At 40.2% G+C, this 19,682-nt stretch overlaps 1 protein-coding gene across 1 annotated transcript in view; it reads left to right on the top strand.

The window, feature by feature from the left end:
• LOC126463715 (DNA-dependent protein kinase catalytic subunit-like) overlaps positions 1–19,682 on the top strand; it is a 475,012-nt gene that overhangs the window by 243,625 nt on the left and 211,705 nt on the right. Inside the window, exon 29 of the mRNA XM_050096185.1 lies at positions 11,244–11,496. Within this exon, the coding sequence (XP_049952142.1) occupies positions 11,244–11,496 (253 nt within the window). The remainder of the gene's footprint in view (positions 1–11,243; positions 11,497–19,682) is intronic.

Here is a 19,682-nt window from a genome sequence, read left to right as displayed (position 1 = left end):
TCAAGGATATGTTAAAATAGTTGTGGGCCGGCTTGCCTACGTAGAGGTACAACAGCTTTACGAGACCCTTTCTAACCAACTTAATGTATGCATCCACACCAGAGGCGATGCAACATCATACCGATAGGTCGGCTCACACTACCGCAACCTATGTAAATTTAAATTTACTCTATTTTGGCAGGAGGAACAACACTTCTGGTCAGGTGAATACAGGGTTATAAATACAAAATAAAATAGGGGTAATGCAGGAGTAGGTTTAATAATGAATAAAAAAATAGGAGTGCAGGTAAGCTACTACAAACAGCATAGTGAACGTATTATAGTGGCCAAGATAGACACGAAGCCCATGCCTACTACAGTAGTAAAAGTTTATATGCCAACTAGCTCTGCAGATGTCGTAGAAATTGAAGAAATGTATGATGAGATAAAAGAAATTATTCAGGTAGTGAAGGGAGACGAAAATTTAATAGTCATGGATGACTGGAATTCGACAGTAGGAAAAGGGAGAGAAGGAAACATAGTAGGTGAATATGGATTGGGGCTAAGAAATGAAAGAGAAAGCCGTCTGATAGAATTTTGCACAGAGCATAACTTAATCATAGCCATCACTTGCTTCAAGTATCATAAAAGAAGGTTGTATACATGGAAGAATCCTGGAGATACTAAAAGGTATCAGATAGATTATATAATGGTAAGACAGAGATTTAGGAACCAGGTTTTAAACTGTAGGACATTTCCAGGGGCAGATGGGACTCTGACCACAATCTATTGGTTATGAACTGTAGATTAAAACTGAAGAAATTGCAAAAAGGTGGGAATTTAAGGAGATGGGACCTGGATAAACTGACTAAACCAGAGGTTGTACAGAGTTTCAGGAAGAGCATAAGGGAACAATTGACAGGAATAGGGGAAAGAAATACAGTAGAAGACGAATGGGTAGCTTTTAGGGATGAAGTAGTGAAGGCAGCAGAGGATCAAGTAGGTAAAAAGACGAGGGCTAGTAGAAACCCTTGGGTTACAGAATACAGAAGAGATATTGCATTTAATTGATGAAAGGAGAAAATATAAAATGCAGTAAATGAAGCGGGCAAAAAGGAATACAAATGTCTCAAAAATGAGATCGACAGCAAGTGCAAAATGGCTAAGCAGGCATGGCTACAGGACAAATGTAAGGATGTAGAGGCTTATCTCACTAGTGGTAAGATAGATACAGCCTACAGGAAAATAAGAGATACCTTTGGAGAAAAGAGAGCCACTTGTTTGAATATCAAGAGCTCAGGTGGAAACCCAGTTCTAAGCAAAGAGGGGAAAGCAGAAAGGTGGAAGGAGTATATAGAGGGTCTATACAAGGGCGATGTACTTGAGGACAATATTATGGAAATGGAAGAGGATGTAGATGAAGATGAAATGGGAGATACGATACTGCATGAAGAGTTTGACAGAGCACTGAAAGACCTAAGTCGAGACAAGGCCCCCGGAGTAGACAACATTCCATTGGAACTACCGACGGCCTTGGGAGAGCCAGTCCTGACAAAACTCTACCATCTGGTGAGCAAGAAGTACAAGACAGGTGAAATACCCTCAGACTTCAAGAAAAATATAATAATTCGAATCCCAAAGAAAGCAGGTGTTGACAGATGTGAAAATTACCGAACAATCAGTTTAATAAGTCACAGCTGCAAAATACTAATGCGAATTCTTTACAGAAGAATGGAAAAACTAGTAGAAGCCGACCTCGGGGAAGATCAGTTTGGATTCCGTAGAAATATGGGAACACATAAGGCAATACTGACCCTACGACTTACCTTAGAAGCTAGATTAAAGAAGGGCAAACCTACGTTTCTAGAATTTGTAGACTTAGAGAAAGCTTTTGACAATGTTGACTGGAATACTCGCTTTCAAATTCTGAGGGTGGCAGGGGTAAAATACAGGGAGCGAAAGGCTATTTACAATTTGCACAGAAACCAAATGGCAGTTGTAAGAGTCGAGGGACATGAAAGGGAAGCAGTGGTTGGGAAGGGAGTAAGGCAGGGTTGTAGCCTCTCCCCGATGTTATTCAATCTGTATATTGAGCAAGCAGTAAAGGAAACAAAAGAAAAATTCGGAATAGGTATTAAAATCCATGGAGAAGAAATAAAAACTTTGAGGTTCGCCGATGACATTGTAATTCTGTCAGAGACAGCAAAGGACTTGGAAGAGCAGTTAAACGGAATGAACAGTGTCTTCAAAAGGAGGATATAAGATGAACATCAACAAAAGCAAAACGACGATAATGGAATGTAGTCAAATTATGTCGGTTGATGCTGAGGGAATTACATTAGGAAATGAGACACTTAAAGTAGTAAAGGAGTTTTGCTATTTGGGGAGCAAAATAACTGATGATGGTCGAAGTAGAGAAGATGTAAAATGTAGACTGGCAATGGCAGGGAAAGCGTTTCTGAAGAAGCGAAATTTGTTAACATCGAGTATAGATTTAAGTGTCAGGAAGTTGTTTCTGAAAGTATTTGTATGGAGTGTAGCCATGTATGGAAGTGAAACATGGACAGTAAATAATTTGGACAAGAAGAGAATAGAAGCTTTCAAAATGTGGTGCTACAGAAGAATGTTGAAGATTAGGTGGGTAGATCACATAACTAATGAGGAGATGTTGAATAGGATTGGGGGGAAGAGAAGTTTGTGGCACAACTTGACCAGAAGAAGGGATCGGTTGGTAGGACATGTTCTGAGGCATCAAGGGATCACAAATTTTGCATTGGAGGGCAGTGTGGAGGGTAAAAATCGTAGAGGGAGACCAAGAGATGAATACACTAAGCAGATTCAGAAGGATGTAGGTTGCAGTAGGTACTGGGAGATGAAGGAGCTTGCATGGATAGATTAGCATGGAGAGCTGCATCAAACCAGTCTCAAGACTGAAGACCACTACAACAACAAACAACTCTATTTTGTAATCACTGAAATAGAATCACATTTCCTCTCAGTCAGTGAAGTTTCCTTTTGTTTCGTCCTCCTCGTCTGGGAGCTTCACTTTCTTGCAGCCAGTGTATTTTGGCATTATTAGCACAATGAAAAGTTAGGCTTACACGTTTTTCTCTTATTGCAATGATTTTTACTTTTTACCTCACTAGTGTAATTAATTTTGGTTGGGTAATATGGTGTCTGCAAGAAAATGATTGTGTAAGAAAATTGCCAAAAATTTCCTGATAAGTGTGTATTTTGTATGATGATCTGTACTGCCTGGCATGAATGGCAAGTTCACGTTTCTTAAAATAAATAGATTGCCACAAATGCAGAGGATGGCACTGCCTTCACCACGCCATCTTCAAGCATGAAGTCCACCTTCCAGGGCTTGGTGCTTTTCTATTGGGGTGGCGGCACACGCGCACTTGAACACATGCATGCATGAATGCGCATTCGTGTGTCAGAGAGAGAGAGAGAGAGAGAGAGAGAGAGAGAGAGAGAGAGCTGCTGTTGGTTAATACTGTACTGTACTTACTTGTATATCAGGGATACGGGTTCTGCAATGACAGAATCCCTGATGCCAGGTTTTGTGCAGCAGGATGCCACACAGTACTTACTTGTGGTTAAAGATGAGCAGTTAGTGTTAGCCCCACAGGCCGATCCTCAGATAGTTCCAGCCACTGCCAGAATAATTAGTCCTTTTTCTGGTAAGTCAACAGAGGGTGTAAAGCCTTTCACATATGACTTGGCACCATTGGCAAAGATGAGAGGCTGGTAAGTTGAAAAGTTGTTGCAGGTACAGAAATTATGGCTGATTGAGGAGGCAAAAGTGTTTGTTAGGTGTACAAAGTGACACAGACATTTAAGCAGTTGAAGAAAGGCCTCCTACAACAATATAAAAAGGGAAAAAGTGCAAGATTTTTTTGTGTGCAGTTAAGTAGTGCATCAAAGGGGCATAATGGAACAGGGGAGGGTTTCACAGATAGAATACACAAGATTAATGTGAAAATTTATGAATTTTGGGAGAATGATGAAGAAAATAAGATTATACTCCAGGAAGCCGAGCATAGGGAATTTGGCATCTTTCTAAGGGGCTTTTTACGTGATGTTTCGAGAAGTGATTGAAGAGGTGCACTGAAAAACCTGTACTCTGCCATCAGATTGGCTACAGAGTTTAGCTACAGAGTATGGTTCCTATTACTGTGAAATGTTATAGGTGTGGACAATCAGGGCATGTCCAGAATCAGTGATGTTGGTGGACACCATCGATGAGATTATAGTAGTAATACTGGGAATACTCAGTGGAAAAGTGGGCAATGGTTAAATGCGAAAGGGAACCTAAGTCCACTGAGTGGCATTCCCTTAAGATTTTAATGCTAAAGATACATATGCAGAGGCAGAAAGTGCTGTAGTGAGAGTTTTGAAAGATAGGAAATGTAAGTTTTCGTGGGACATGGGGGCAAATTTGTTAGTGATAGAGACCTTGTTGGTCAGAAATGATTAGACCCATCACACTATAGATTGCATGAGTGAGGGTGACAAAGATATGAAGTTAGTTGAGTCAGCATTATTAAATTTCCAATTTGTAGCATTTCAGAAGGCTATAATGTCATGCTAAAATTGACCTTCAGCAAACATATACGGTGGAATTTAGAGGAATGACATTCCAGTTGGGGTAAACTGTCAACAGTGAAATACTGTTGCAAGGTTCATCTAACTTACGGTGACAGATTGATTAAACTGTGTACAAAAACATTAAGGCTTTATTTGCAGGGTATTGTGCCAGAGGGCACCAGGAACTTTCTTTGGATGAATGTAGAACCTGAGTGTTGTGTGTATAATACAACCACTAGAAGAGAACGATGTTTGGACACATGACATTGTTTTGGAAGAGAAGTATTTAGACGCAGGCCACTGTTAAGAGAAAATTACCTAAAACGAAAGAGCAATTAGAAGGAACAGAGAGAGTGTAGATGGAGGAATTGCTGAAAGAATTGGAGAATTTATTTTAGTCACAGGATCCATTGTCTGCAACACCTGTAGTGCAACATCAAATGCCAACAGGAAATGAAGTACTGATGTATCAGAAACCATGTTGTATACACTGACATCTACAGCTAACTATGTATTACACTGGCCAACAGCTAGTCAATGCAACAATAGAAGAGAGCACAAGTCCATGGGGAACCACAATTGTGGTTGTGACAAAAAAAACCAGTGTGTGATTCCAAGAAATACATAGCCTGCTGTGACTACTAATATCTTAATAGTAAATTGATAACAGGCACATATCCAACACCTAAAACAATGGAGACCATGAGTACCTTGGGACAGTGCACCCACTTCTCTGCCATGGACCAGAGGAGTGGGTACCATTAATAGAAGTTATGCTGGAGAACTAACCGAAGGCAACATTTTCAGCCCTGTGGGGTCACTATCAATACCAAAGGATGTCATTTGGATTGAAGGACACAACAGCAACATTTCAGTGGTTGCTGGACAAGGTACTGAGATTGATGAAACCATTGCAATTCTTAGTGTACTCCAATAAAGTAACTCTTCCCAAGGAACACAGAGGAGCATGTACAGAGGCTGTGATAGGTCATACTGCACACCTTACATTGAGCATGGAGAAGTATTTGTTTGCCTTGGAGGAAGTGTGTTACTTGGAGCATATATTTAGTAAGACAGACTAAAGACAGACTTGAGGTTCTGCAAGTAGTACAACATTCGCTGGTTCCCAAGAATAGTAAAGAGCTACACCCATTTCTGGTGTTGGCAAATTATTATAAGAAATTTCCAAAGAGTTTTGCAGATGCTGCACAGCACTCTCACAACTGTTGAAAAAGAGCGGAAAATTTGAGTGGTTGAAGGGATGCCTGGCTGCATTCGATAGATTGAAAAAAGCTTTGACATTGAGCCCAGGTGTGATTTTCCTAGACTATCAAAGAGAGTTTGTGATGTCACATGACACCTCCAGTCTATCAATGGTGTGTGTTTTAAGTCAGAAGACGGATGACAATAAAAAAAATAAAAAATAAAAAACTAAACTGTTCCATGAAAGAGAAGGAAATGCTCACCTTGATATATGGAGGTGCTTATTTTAAATGCTATATGTATAGGTGAAAATTCAAAATGGTGACTAATCATGCAGCTCTGAAATGGTTATTATGTTTGAAGGATCCTTCTAGCAGGCTCATGGGTGTTGCTGAAGTTGAATGAGTTTGATTGGGAAGTTGCAGGCAGGAAGCATGGAAACACAAATAGATTGTGCAGGAACATGGTAGTATTACAGTCTTGCTGAGTGGCAAGTAGTGTGAGCCACTGGTGCCTACCACAAATTGGACAATACGCAGCTGCAGTTCAGCATGTGTGATAGCTTGATATGTAAGACAACTAGTGGTGCCAGCTAAGTTCAAGGAGAAAGAGTTGAATGAGACACACAACCACATGCTACCTGGACGTACAGGTTGCAGACAATGAATCAGATGGTAATAGAACAGTGCTGGTGGAAGGGAATGAAGGAAGGAAGACATAAGACCAATATGTAAAGAGTGGATACAGTGTGCACAGCGAGCAGACATGAAGCATAAGCAGATAGCTTTACAAAGGTTGCCAGAGGCAGTTAAGCCATTTGAGATGATAGGAATGGATGTCCTAAGTCCATTTGACTGGACTCTGCCAGGAAACTGTTCCATTTTAACAATTATTCGCAATTTTTATAGTACACGAAAATGATTGCCATTCCAAATCAGCAAGCAGATACGGTTTTGAAAGCCATGGTTAACAACTGGTTGGTCAGTTTTTGTGTGCTTGAAACAGTAATCACAGATCAAGGGACAAATTTCATGTCAGACCTTACGAAATAACTGTCATTTGCTACGTGTTCAGAAATTAAGAACTGCTTCATTGCACCTGCAAACGAATGGTAGACGTAGAGAGTGCATCTGATTGCTGGTAGGATGTTGAGTTACCATGTAAACTCTTACCATAATGACTGGGATATGTACCTGACATTTGTCATAACAACTTACAACTCGAAGTTTCATACTGTTACTGAACTACCCCCTCATGAGGTGGTGTATAAGAGGAGGATTCCTTAACAATTTTATGTGATCAGACCAAAGTTGGTAAGGGCACAGAGTCAGTTCACAATTTTGCCAAGACACTAAGGGAGGTATGGAGACGTGCAGAAAGGAAATATGAAAGCTGTGAAACAGCAAGCAGTAGTTGGGAAACCCAGAGGGAAATTACTGCAGTGTAGGGTAAGGCAATGAGTAATGATGTCAAGCCCTTATATCGCTAATAGTAAAACAAGAGTGTTTGTGACAAGTGGTAGAGATAAGGTCACCAGCCAGTGTCAAACTTTGGTTACCAACTAGGAGTACGATTGTTCATGTTGGATGTCTACGAACATTTCAAACCGTACTACATTCATTGCCACTATTATCAGCACAGATAGCAAAGAAAAAGGAGGAACGAAGTAAGGAGAAGAGTGAGAGCAGAGATGTTGCGTGACCTGTGGGGGGAAGTAGTTGTGGCTCCCTGTTTCCAGGTTGTTATAAGCTAGGATCACAGATAGAGGGTATCCTAATTGTGGCAGTGCTTCACCTCTTCACAGAAGTTGGAGGGGGAATGCAATGAGATCAGCAATATGAAAGCAGAGTGCTTTCTATCATGTAGAAGGAAGCGATTCTTATTTCTCATAGATGGATGCTGAGATTAATTTTTAACACTTGTGACATGAGAAACAAGATGAAAGGGTTCGAGGATGTATTCTCAGGGCTACGCTGAGAAGCAGAGAGCGAAGGGTTGTTCTTACAAATGTGAGGAGAATATAAAGAATTGCATAGGTCCTACGAATGATTACAGGGACAAATGCAGCAAGCAATAGACATGGTGCTACATATCTTTTGGCAATGCAAGAGGGATTGATTACACACAGGGGAAGGTTATTGAAAATCATATTCGAACTGCTGTAAACAATGACTTCAGGAAGCTAAACGGTACATTGGTAAGAGTGTAAGAGTGAGGAAGATGACAATAGGTAACAAGGTAGTCAATGTACTAGTCAGTGCATGTGCATTATGAAAGTTGACGACTGAGGTCATGGAGTATGCAAAGGAATCGGTTGATACTATCAGTGGACTCTAGGAATTGTACAGACATGACTGAATGTGCTGGACATGACACTAACACTACTCTCATGAAACTACTGCAGTGCTATTTGTATGGTAAAAAAGCGGTGACTGATCATGCACCTCCTATGCAATTCCACATGCTCTGATGCCAGGAACCAACACTCACAGAAGTGTGCTACAGAAAGTAACAGCCCAACCACGACAGCTGTATAAACCATATGCAACCGACAGACACTGGTAATGCAGATCCCAATGGAATGGATTACCAATTGAGTGTGATTTACTGAGAATGAAAACAAAGATGAGAAATTGCTGTGGGCATGTACATCATAGGTTATTGTTATGAAGAAACTTGCAGGGGCAAAGGGATTGGAACTGCACAGCAGTGTGCTATTAATTAATGGAACAGTATAGTGACATATACAAGATTAAGTTGTTCCTAGGCAAAACAGACAGGCAGGGTTTCCTGCAAGATATTAAGGAGCCTCAATGTTACTTCAGTTGAACGGGGCTACACTGGATCTACTCTGTGTGCAATGCTGTAATGATGTTAGCTTATTGCTACTAGCAGAGAAGACTGGCAGGGGCAAAGCAATTTGAACTCCTTGGCACTGAGCTAGTAATTAATAAAACTGTATGTGCTAACAAGACCAACATTTCACTGTCAGCTACTGTTTCGGGAATTACCTGATTAAACATGCAGCCACAGCTGGACTGGCCAGGCAAACCACCAGGAGTGCTCCCAATACCAAATTTGATCTGTCTGAATAAAACTTTGAAACTGGACCTAATTCTTTCTAAACAAGCTCATAGTGATCCAAGAAGGGAGTATTTCATCAGAAAAGATACTCCGAAATTTGCAGCAATATTGGGAAAAACAACTTCATATGGTTGTGCCTGAGTGCCACCTTATACAGAACCATAGCAGCACTGACTTCGTTCTGTGCATGCTTCATCTACTTTGAGCAGGGAGCTGCTTGACAAGTAACCCCGGTAGTGCAGATTCCAATGGAATCTATTAACGGTCGAGCCTGAGACACTGAGAATGAAGATGAGGGTGAGAAAATGTGTAGGCATGTGCATGGCAATAGGAGTACTGTAGTGATAAGAAATAGGTTTTCTAGTACATAAGTAGTACATAGAAGGTAAAACCCTGAAGATTGGAGCATGGGGCCCTTGAGAGATGTGGAGGTATTAAACAACATAGAGATTTCATGGAGCTATATCTAGCATAAGGTGATGATAGGAGATGTAAGTTGTGTTGTAACATGTTGTGAGTGGAAAATATAATCTACTAATGTGGTAGAGGAAGAGTTTGGAAAATTGAGGAGCCAGAGAACTATAACCTATAGAGTAAATTTGCGTCTTCTGGACCTTGTGGCCCAAGCTGCCTAGTATTAAAGAAGAAAAATGGTATAATATTGTCTGTGTATGCTGAGTTTTGTAACAGACTGGTCCAGGGTACGGACCCAGGGGCCAAGTCTCCAAAAGGACAGAATTATTGCAGTGTTGTCAATATTTTTTTTGGGATTGCTGCAGAAAGTAGCAGCTCAGCCACAGCAGTTGCAGAAACCATATGCAGCTGGCAGACATAGAGGTGTTGAAGCAACAGGGCTGCTTATGCATTGTGAGGCAGGCCAGGCCAAGAAGCACAATCCTGTTGATGTAGCAGAAAGAAAGGGCACTCCCAGGGCATGCTAAGCAGTTACTACACCACCACACCATGGATTTCCTAATCCGAACATTGCTTGTAGATGTGCATCAGTACAACAAATGGTCCACCAACCCAGATAAGTAACTGTCAATTTTAGCAGGGGGATCAGCAGTCTGACAATGCCTGCTATGTTGAGAGATTTAAGCCATCCACCAGAGCAATCTGGAAGTACAGGCAGCTCCAGCGTGCCATCCTCTAGTACTGAGTCCACATTACCGGACTGGGTGCCTCTCCACTCTTGGGCCACTCCAGATGCTCTCCAGCAGCAACCTGTCTCGTGCCTTAAGAGGCAGAAAATCAAGACAAGGACATTACAAAATGGTTCAAATGGCTCTGAGCACTATGGGACTTAACATCTATAGTCATCAGTCCCCTATAACTTAGAACTACTTAAACCTAACTAACCTAAGGACATCACACAACACCCAGTCATCACACAACACCCAGTCATCACGAGGCAGAGAAAATCCCTGACCCCGCCGGGAATTGAACCCGGGCGCGGGAAGCGAGAACGCTACCGCACGACCACGAGCTGCGGACGCAAGGACATTACAGCTGCTTTCCCTTGTAAAAGGGTGCAGGTGCTTTGATGCCCCAAACCAACACTCAGACAGGTGGGATCCACTGCTGGAGCCTGTCAGTCACCACAACTGTTCTGGCAGTTCTACACACCACTGGCACTTATTATTGAGCAGCAGTGCTTCGCTAACTGGGCACGCATTGCTGAATGGTATTCTGTGTGTTGGTATTCTTGTGCACCGATGTCACCGTTGCCCGACTGGCTGCCATCTAGCTGCCTCATCACACCACACACCATCCTTGCCATATACTGAGCAGGGATGGGGCCATGTCAGAGAACTGCAATGAGTGTAGTAGCACTAGTTCTAATAAAATATTTAACTTTTGATGTTGTTTCTCTGAGCTGCCATCATCTGGCATCCCCACCATAACCTACTCCCGGTACCCAGTTCTGCATAGAAGTGACTCTACACCCTGAATATAATGAGAGATACCACGTTAAACACATTTTTATGATATAATGGACAGGATCTGCTACCTGTGAATTGAACTTCAATACTGGTCTTAATGATCATTTCAGTATCTTGTGAATGGACAAATCATCAAAATGGAAGAAAATTTTATCAATAAATTAGTCAACAGTCACTGCTATTACAACACTGCCATTATTTCCATGTGTATTTACTCTTACTGTTTGCATAGTGTGTGTGTGTGTGTTTGTGTGTGTGTGGGGGGGGGGGGGGGGGGGCGTGCGAGCACATGCACATGCCAGCATGAATGTTGAGCCATTTACTCTTATGTGTGGAAGTACAAGTAGTATCCATTAATTCACTGGTACGTGTGCTGGAAACTTTGCACTTACTTTTGCTAAGATTTATTTTGCTCTACAGTCATGTTGTGGAACTTTACAGGTTTTATTAGAAGCTTGCACAACATCACCGGATTATAACCGAAACATATATCTCAAGCCTCTAGAAGAATGTCATTTTGAGGAGTACCCTATCTCTGTTTCTTGGAGAGCCCAGAACATTTCTTTGGTCCCTCTTTTTGCTGAGACATTAGCTAGTCAAGCAAATGAATCTCTGATGGATGCTACAGCCATTATCAGGGCTACTCAAGACAGCCTGGAATTTTCACCAACATTAAACGCTGAGAGACGTACATGTAAGTCTGCCAGTTGTATTATAGTTCCTGTTTTCTTTCATTGGTTACCAGAATTATTGTGATGTGGTATTTTGTGTTTGTGTGAAAGTTACTTATCTATCTATACATATATATAAAATATCGTTGTATATATAAAAAAACAAAGATGATGTAACTTACCAAACGAAAGTGTTGTTATGTAGATAGAGGCACAGGCAATCACAAACACACACACAAAATTCAAGCTTCCGCAACCCACGGTTGCTTCATTAGGAAAGAGGGAAGGAGAGGGAAAGGCGAAAGGATGTGGGTTTTAAGGGAGAGGGTAAGGAGTCATTCCAATCCCGGGAGCGGAAAGACTTACCTTAGGGGGAAAAAAGGACAGGTACACACACACCACACACACACACACACCACACACACACACACACACACACATATATATATATCCATCTGCACATATACAGACACAAGCAGACATGTAAAGGCGAAGAGTTTGGGCAGAGATGTCAGTCGAGGTGGAAGTACAGAGGCAAAGATGTTGTTGAATGACAGGTGAAGTATGAGCAGCGGCAACTTGGAATTAGCGGAGGTTGAGGCCTGGTGGGTAACGGGAAGAGAGGATATATTGAAGGGGAAGTTCCCATCTCCGGAGTTCTGATAGGATGGTGTCAGTGGGAAGTATCCAGATAACCCGGACGGTGTAAAACTGTGGCAAGATGTGCTGGCCATGCACCAAGGCATGTTTAACCACAGGGTGATCCTCATTACCAACAAACACTGTCTGCCTGTGTCCATTCATGCGAATGGACAGTTTGTTGCTGGTCATTCCCACATAGAAAGCTTCAAAGTGTTGCCAGGTCAGTTGGTAAATCACGTGGGTGCTTTCACACATGGCTCTGCCTTTGATCATGTACACCTTCCGGGTTACAGGACTGGAGTGGGTGGTGGTGGGAGGGTGCATGGGACAGGTTTTACACCGTGGGTGGTTACAAGGGTAGGAGCCAGAGGGTGGGGAAACTGGTTTGGGGATTTCATAGGGATGAACTAAGAGGTTACGAAGGTTAGGTGGACGGCAGAAAGACACTCTTGGTGGAGTGGGGAGGATTTCATGAAGGAGGGATCTCATTTCAGGGCAGGATTTGAGGAAGTCTTAGCCCTGCTGGATAGCCACATCCAGAGTCTGATCCAGTCCCGGAAAGTATCCTGTCACAAGTGGGGCACTTTTGGGGTTCTTCTGTGGGAGGTTCTGGGTTTGAGGGGATGAGGAAGTGGCTCTGGTTATTTGCTTCTGTACCAGGTCGGGAGGGTAGTTGCGGGATGTGAAAGCTGTTTTCAGGTTGTTGGTGTAATGGTTCAGGTATTCAGGACTGGAGCAGATTCGTTTGCCACGAAGACCTAGGCTGTAGGGAAGGGACCGTTTGATATGGAATGTGTGGCAGCTGTCATAATGGAGGTACTGTTGCTTGTTGGTGGGTTTGATGTGGACGGATGTGTGAAGCTGGCCATTGGACAGATGGTCAACGTCAAGGAAAGTGGCATGGGATTTGGAGTAGGACCAGATGAATCTGATGGAACCAAAGGAGTTGAGGTAGGAGAAGAAATTCTGGAGTTCTTCTTCACTGTGAGTCCAGATCATGAAGATGTCATCAATAAATCTGTACCAAACTTTGAGTTGGCAGGCCTGGGTAACCAAGAAGGCTTCCTCTAATCGACCCATAAATAGGTTGGTGTACGAGGGGGCCATCCTGGTACCTATGGCTGTTCCCTTTAATTGTTGGTATGTCTGGCCTTCGAAAGTGAAGAAGTTGGATGTGTGCTTTGCGAGTTCTGTTGTGGAATTGTGTAGTTTTCCTGCTCAAATGATGTCTGAATGGTGAAAGTGTCAATGTAGGTGTGTGCTTTTGTTGGAGGTTTACCAAAGCACTTAGACTTATCCTCTTGTATAAGTTCAAATGCCCAGAATTCGAATGCTTGATTGCCACTTTGAAGTGCATGGACCATCCATCATTCCTGCCTTTACTTGTACAAGTCATGTTTGCTTGTCATCAATTTTCTAGCTTTGCTAGTGGTGTAGAACAAGGAACTGTGAGGTCCTGGAGCATGTTTACATCTCCACCTCTGTGAACAGGCACTGACCATTGCTCCGAATCAAATGCAGCAAGGATTTTGTTTCTCATTTTGGCCTGTGAATGGTATTTTATTTCTCACCTACCCTTCATACCTCCTAGGCATTCTCCTATTTGCCACATTGGGACACACCAGATGAGGGCCAACAAACCGCACGCTGGACTGTGTTTACTAACTACCACCACCACTGCCACCACCACCACCACCACTACTGGAGTTTGGTCCTGGGAATTTTCCATTTATAGTTCTTTGTCAAGGAGTGCTGAAAATTTGTATTCATTAAGACTGTATTCACTAAGACTCTTTACATCTCTCCCTCTCATTTAACTTCCTGAAACCAAACGATGCAGTTATTTCCTGTTACCTACCTTCACCAGTGTCTGCATCCCAGTCTTCCATTGACTGACATTCTTTACTAGTTAATTAATATTATTAGGTACATATCCAGCTGCACTCACATTGGTATCTGTGATTGTTATGTATTCCTGCATGATTACAATGGATGTTTACAATGGATGTTGGATATTTATTGAATGTCACCATCAGTGTTCACTCTTTTTGCTGTGTTAGCAGTTTCTCTATTCATGTTTACTCCACCTACTGCCCTACCATTATGTGGACCAGTGTGAACAGTTCTTATGATTCCTAGTCCAAAAACTTCCATTCATTCAGCATCACATCTCTCAAATTCATAAAGTATGTCTGCAGCTTTTCATTTCTACTTTGAGATATTCTAGTTCCCCACACTTCCTTAATGTTCAGACATATTCCATTCTCACTCTAATTATTGCTCTCTTTTTGTCTAACAGCAGCTCTTCACTAACAACACCTACCTGGAGATCCAAGTTGGGGAATATTTTATCTCTGAAATATTTTATCCTGGAAGAAAACGTCATGGCATTTTTAGCAGATAATTACATATACCGGAAAAAGATGGCATCATAGTTTCCTGTTGGGTTCCTCACTGCGTTTGTGGTGCATTAACATCACGCTGACCATTTCTGTTGATGGAAACACATTTTCAATATCAATCTTGATTCCTACCACCTATGATTACTGGAGGAGTTGCTGATTTACTCTGGGATGGAGATATTCTGGACACTACTCCCAACTGAAAAGAACAGAATTTGACATAAAATGAAAAGCACTGCTGTGTCTGGTCTGTGTGCCATGTTACTGATCTACACCATATGTTACTTTACTGAAAAAGGCCAATGTGTGGCTAAAACTGGTCATAATTAATGGCATGTTGTTATGATTGTGTCTGGTAGAAATTAAAATAATTTTATTGGTAATAGCTCAGATCAGTTTGCTTTGCTGACATTTGCAATCTTAAATGTGCTTCTGGAGCAAGATGCTTAGAAGACACTACCAAGTAGGCCAGTCATATCAGGGTGATAATTATGGTAAAATAAGGTGGTATTTCTCCTTCACTCACACTTTACTTTAGCATCCCAAGAGAGAAGTCATGTTAGTGGACATTCTAGGTGTTGATGAGGTACATAATATTAGACTGACTGCAGAACTTTTCTCCTGCAGATTCAGATGCACATCTAATGTATTGTATTGTATATTTATTGGTCCTGTGAATCACACACTGTACAAGGGTACATAATGATATAGGGCAAGTCAAATAATTTGCAATAAAGTTTAACAGAAAAAAGCTGTTGTATGGTTTTCAGTATATAGCAATATAACTCTAGCATATGGGAATAACATTTCACAAATAAATTTTACACGCACACATTTCATACTTTTGGTCTTGGTTATACAGACACACACATGTATGTAATAGACCACATATAATACACAGATAAATCTAATGTACACATTTCTTATTTTGGCCTTAATTGTATAAAGTATTTAAATTTTTCACATATTTACATTGTAGATAAAAATTCATCAACACTATAGTAACAATTCTGTAGCAAGTAGTCATTCACTGCAGTATTGAATTTATGCACACCAGTTATTGCCTTAATTTCTTTAGGTAGTTTGTTATACAGGTTTTTTTCCTGCTTGCAAGGGTCCTTTTTGTTTTAGTGTTGTATGTGAAAACTGCATATGTAAATTTTGATTATTTCTTGTGTTGTATGAATGGATATTTTGGTTTTTTAGAGCAATCTTGTTATTTTCATCTACGATTTTCCTTATAAATATTATTGTTTCTAGGATATATAGGCTTGGTAATGGCAGAATATGAAGCTTTTAAAATGAGGGTTTGCATGAAGATCGAGGTGCTAAGGCTTCCATGGCTCTTATAATTCTTTTTTGTGCAATAAAACAGCTTTTGCTGGGTGGTGAATTTCCCCAGCAAATTAAACCATGTCTTAGTAATGATTCTGCTTGGGCTTAGTACACATTTTTTATGGCTTGCGTAGATGTGCAACCAGCAAGAATTTTTATACTATAACAAATGGTATTTAATTTACTACATAGGTGTTGTGTGTGTTTCTGCCATCGTAGATCATCTTGGATCCAAACTCCCAAAAATTTGGTGCCTTTTTCAATTTCAAGTCTTTTGCCTAACAGTTCTATGGTTGCAGTTAAAGGCTGTTTATTCTGCACTGTGTGTAGATGTATAGTGTTTGTTTTATGTGTGTTTATTATTAAGTTGTTCATTGCGAACCATTTCGATACTTGTGTAGTGCTCTTTTTTATTTCATTTTGGAGCTCTTCTTGGGTCTTTCCTTCGATAAGTGTATTTGTATCATCGGCATATTTAATGTACTTATAGTTAAGGGCTGGATGGTTCCAGGTCATTTACAAACAGCAAGAACAGGATTGGTCCCAGTACGGAACCCTGTGGCACACCGTATTTAACACACTGTTTTTCTGATTGATAGGAAGTTAAATTTTTTCCTTCTTTGTACAAGACTTCAATTATTTGGTGTCTGTTTTGTAGATATGACTTTACCCATTCATAGGCTGGGCCTCTGACACCAACATTTTCTAGCTTTCTAAGCAAAAGACCATGGTTAATGATGTCAAATGTTTTGAAAGATCTAGGAATATTGTTGCTATGTGTCCTTTTTTATCTAATGCATTTAAAGCATTAATAATACCATGAAAAGATAATATTTTTGCCAGACAACCTTAGGGATACATTTACACTCCACATTTACATTCCACAATCATTGTGTTGAAATCCATTATGAAAAATACTACATCACATCCTTAATGCGTGTGGGAAAAATATTATTCCATAAGTACAATGATGCTGTGTTGACAACCAAAATGAAAATATTCATACCTATTCTACTGATCTTTTTTCATATAATAGGAACAGTTTCGATAAAGATCAATGAAAGCAACTTTTGCAGCATGTCTGGGGAAGTTGGACTTTGACATGGAAGTTTGAAGTGGATCTTAGGTGATATCAATGCACTTCATGACAAATTCACATACCCAAAAATATGAATCTCATGATTTATTTTGAACTAAAAATACTCCTTTTTGGTGCATTTCAACTTAAGAATAGTTTGTAATCTTTGTCAACCATAATTGACAGTTTCTGAGAAAACTGTACTTTCACCAGAAGTCGTGGAGTGGCGTTATTTGCTCTTAAAGTTGCATAGAGACATACATTTCCCCTAGTCTCAACTACACAAGGAAATGAAGCATTCTGATCGTGCCTGTGTCCCACTGGTACAGTTCTGTGTGATGCACAAGGGCCCGACATAAACTGTTACCCACAAATATATGCAGCATTGTTATGCTGATGGGCCATCAACATGTTTTCATTTAGAAGTGATTCAGTCTCATCACCCCAGTTTCCTGTTAAGCTTCACTGAGCTGGTATCTCACAAACCTCTGGAACTTCGTTCCTGAAGACGCTTGTAAAAACAGTACCAATAAAGTTGATTCTCTGCTTTTATACCAGTATCTGTAACATCTGTCATAAACCATGTACAATGCATTTCTCCACTGACTTACCCAACTCCTTCTGCCTAATTTACATTTTAGATATACTTACTGTCACACAAGAGAAAGGAGGCCTCTAAATTTATATTTTAACATTGTCTTCTTTATTGAATCTTCTCACAACCTACATTAAAAAAGGTTATTCAACTGACAAAGTGTGTTCTACTCACTTTTAACATCAAAATAACTCTACTACATAGAACATTATGAATAAAACTTAATTCCAAAATTATGGGTAAATCCCAGTTATATTGCAATATTGGGTAAGAATCATGTCAGAACTTAATGACTTACTGAGAATATAAGGTGAGATATCTGTCTCTCTGAAGATTAGTAGAACATCCTGAATTTTGCCTGTTCTTCATAACAAACAGTTGAATTGTCTTGTATAACTCCACAGACCAGTGACACCAGTGTGCTTTTATTTTATTTCAGTGAACCACAATACCTTGTATTCTGTGATGGGGAAGAGAATTAATAATTGCTCTTTCTGATTGTGTTGTTTGCTAGTAAGGCAGGGAATCCTTAGATCATTGTTTGCATTACAGATACTTGTGCCTACTTTTGTAGGCTACAGACTGTTATAACCTTTCTGATCGGCGCAGTGTACACAATATTTATGACTGAAAGTGTGTCATTGGAATCTGAGAGCTTGTTTAAAATTATCAGTCACAAGTCTTTCTTTTCTAGCTCAGTAGGAACTGAGAGTGATTGATTGGCCTTGGTATTTGATTAATTAATGAGGAGTGAGATATGCAAGTAATGAATTTTTAGGAATCCTTGTGATATTCACTTCCTCTTCATCTATTCAAAGCCAGTGCATTTATCATGCTTCAGTATAGCTGAGAGACCTACTGAATTATTAAAGACATCCTTGACTATGAGAAAAGCCATCATAGGGTTCTGCTTCCCTGTGTAATCCCTTCCATAGTAAGGTTCAACACTGCTTGATAACATACCTACAGTCACCAACCAAATAAATCAGCTGTTGCTTGTACCTATTGTACAAGTACTAATGTCACTTGGAAGGGGGGGGGGGATGGTTGATACATTGATTGGAAATCTTGCCTGCAATGGTATGGATTATCGACATATAAAAGCCAGAAGAAGAATATAGCATTGCTTGAAAGATTTATCTCAGAAAAGTACCTTTTGAGAAACATCTGCAAGATGCTAATAACACCCCTAACCAACATTCAGCCACTGGGGCAGCATAAGCCCTTCCAGCAACTGGCACATGTCAAAATTTTTTTCATAATTCTAAAGTTTGTTGTTCTGCTTTATTCATATAAATACAATTTAACACAGTTTGACAACCAAACACTTCCTGTTCTGGACATAATAAAAAGGCCTTCACACCCACATTCATTTCGGGCATTATGCAACTGCCAGTTGAAACATCCAAAATTATATAGAAGAAGCTACCCATGATCCCCATCCCTGTAAATGGTGCTTTATATTAACTGATTTTAAATGTTATTCTGTTTGAAAATATTCTGGAATTGTGAATAGTAATGAACACATTCCTTTCTCATTCTTAATTCAGGATAAAGATATGTGTAAATACATAGTTTAGTGCAACTAATATAGCCAGGTAATATGAGACCACATGTATAGAAAAGTTAAATATGAGAGATTATAGCCTAGCATCATTATCATATGTAGTGAACATGGAAAAAGGAGGAGTTGCAACATACGTAAAAGCTGGACACAAAGTCAGAAATATTGACTCATGCACCTTTTTTGTAGATCATAAACTGTTACCCTGTAACAGTGAGTTATTACTGCAAAATCTCTCTCTTGTACTTATAACAGTCTATGGGTCCCCCTCTAGGAAACTTTCAACTATTTGAGAAATCTAGATTTATTATTGAGTTACTGTCAGACAAGAAGAATTTTTGAAGATTTCTTAAAAGAATGTGACGGGAAAGAATGAAATGGAACCATCATTTGACTGTTTCTTTTTGATTTCAATTGTAAATTTTCCAACTAGTGTACAGCAGGATAGGAAGACCTTGACTGGCAACACTTTTGTAGACAGTGGTCAGGCTGAAACAATGAGTGAGTTCCAAATCATTATTAATAATGTTCTTTCTGATCACTTTTCACAATTAATGGAAATAAACAAGGTAGCTTCTTACTTGCTCATACAA

Source organism: Schistocerca serialis, chromosome 1 (genome assembly GCF_023864345.2).
Source record: "Schistocerca serialis cubense isolate TAMUIC-IGC-003099 chromosome 1, iqSchSeri2.2, whole genome shotgun sequence".
Classification (NCBI taxonomy): Eukaryota; Metazoa; Arthropoda; class Insecta; order Orthoptera; family Acrididae; genus Schistocerca; species Schistocerca serialis.
Note: the sequence above shows the minus strand (reverse complement) of the source record. Positions and strands in the feature narration are given on the sequence as shown.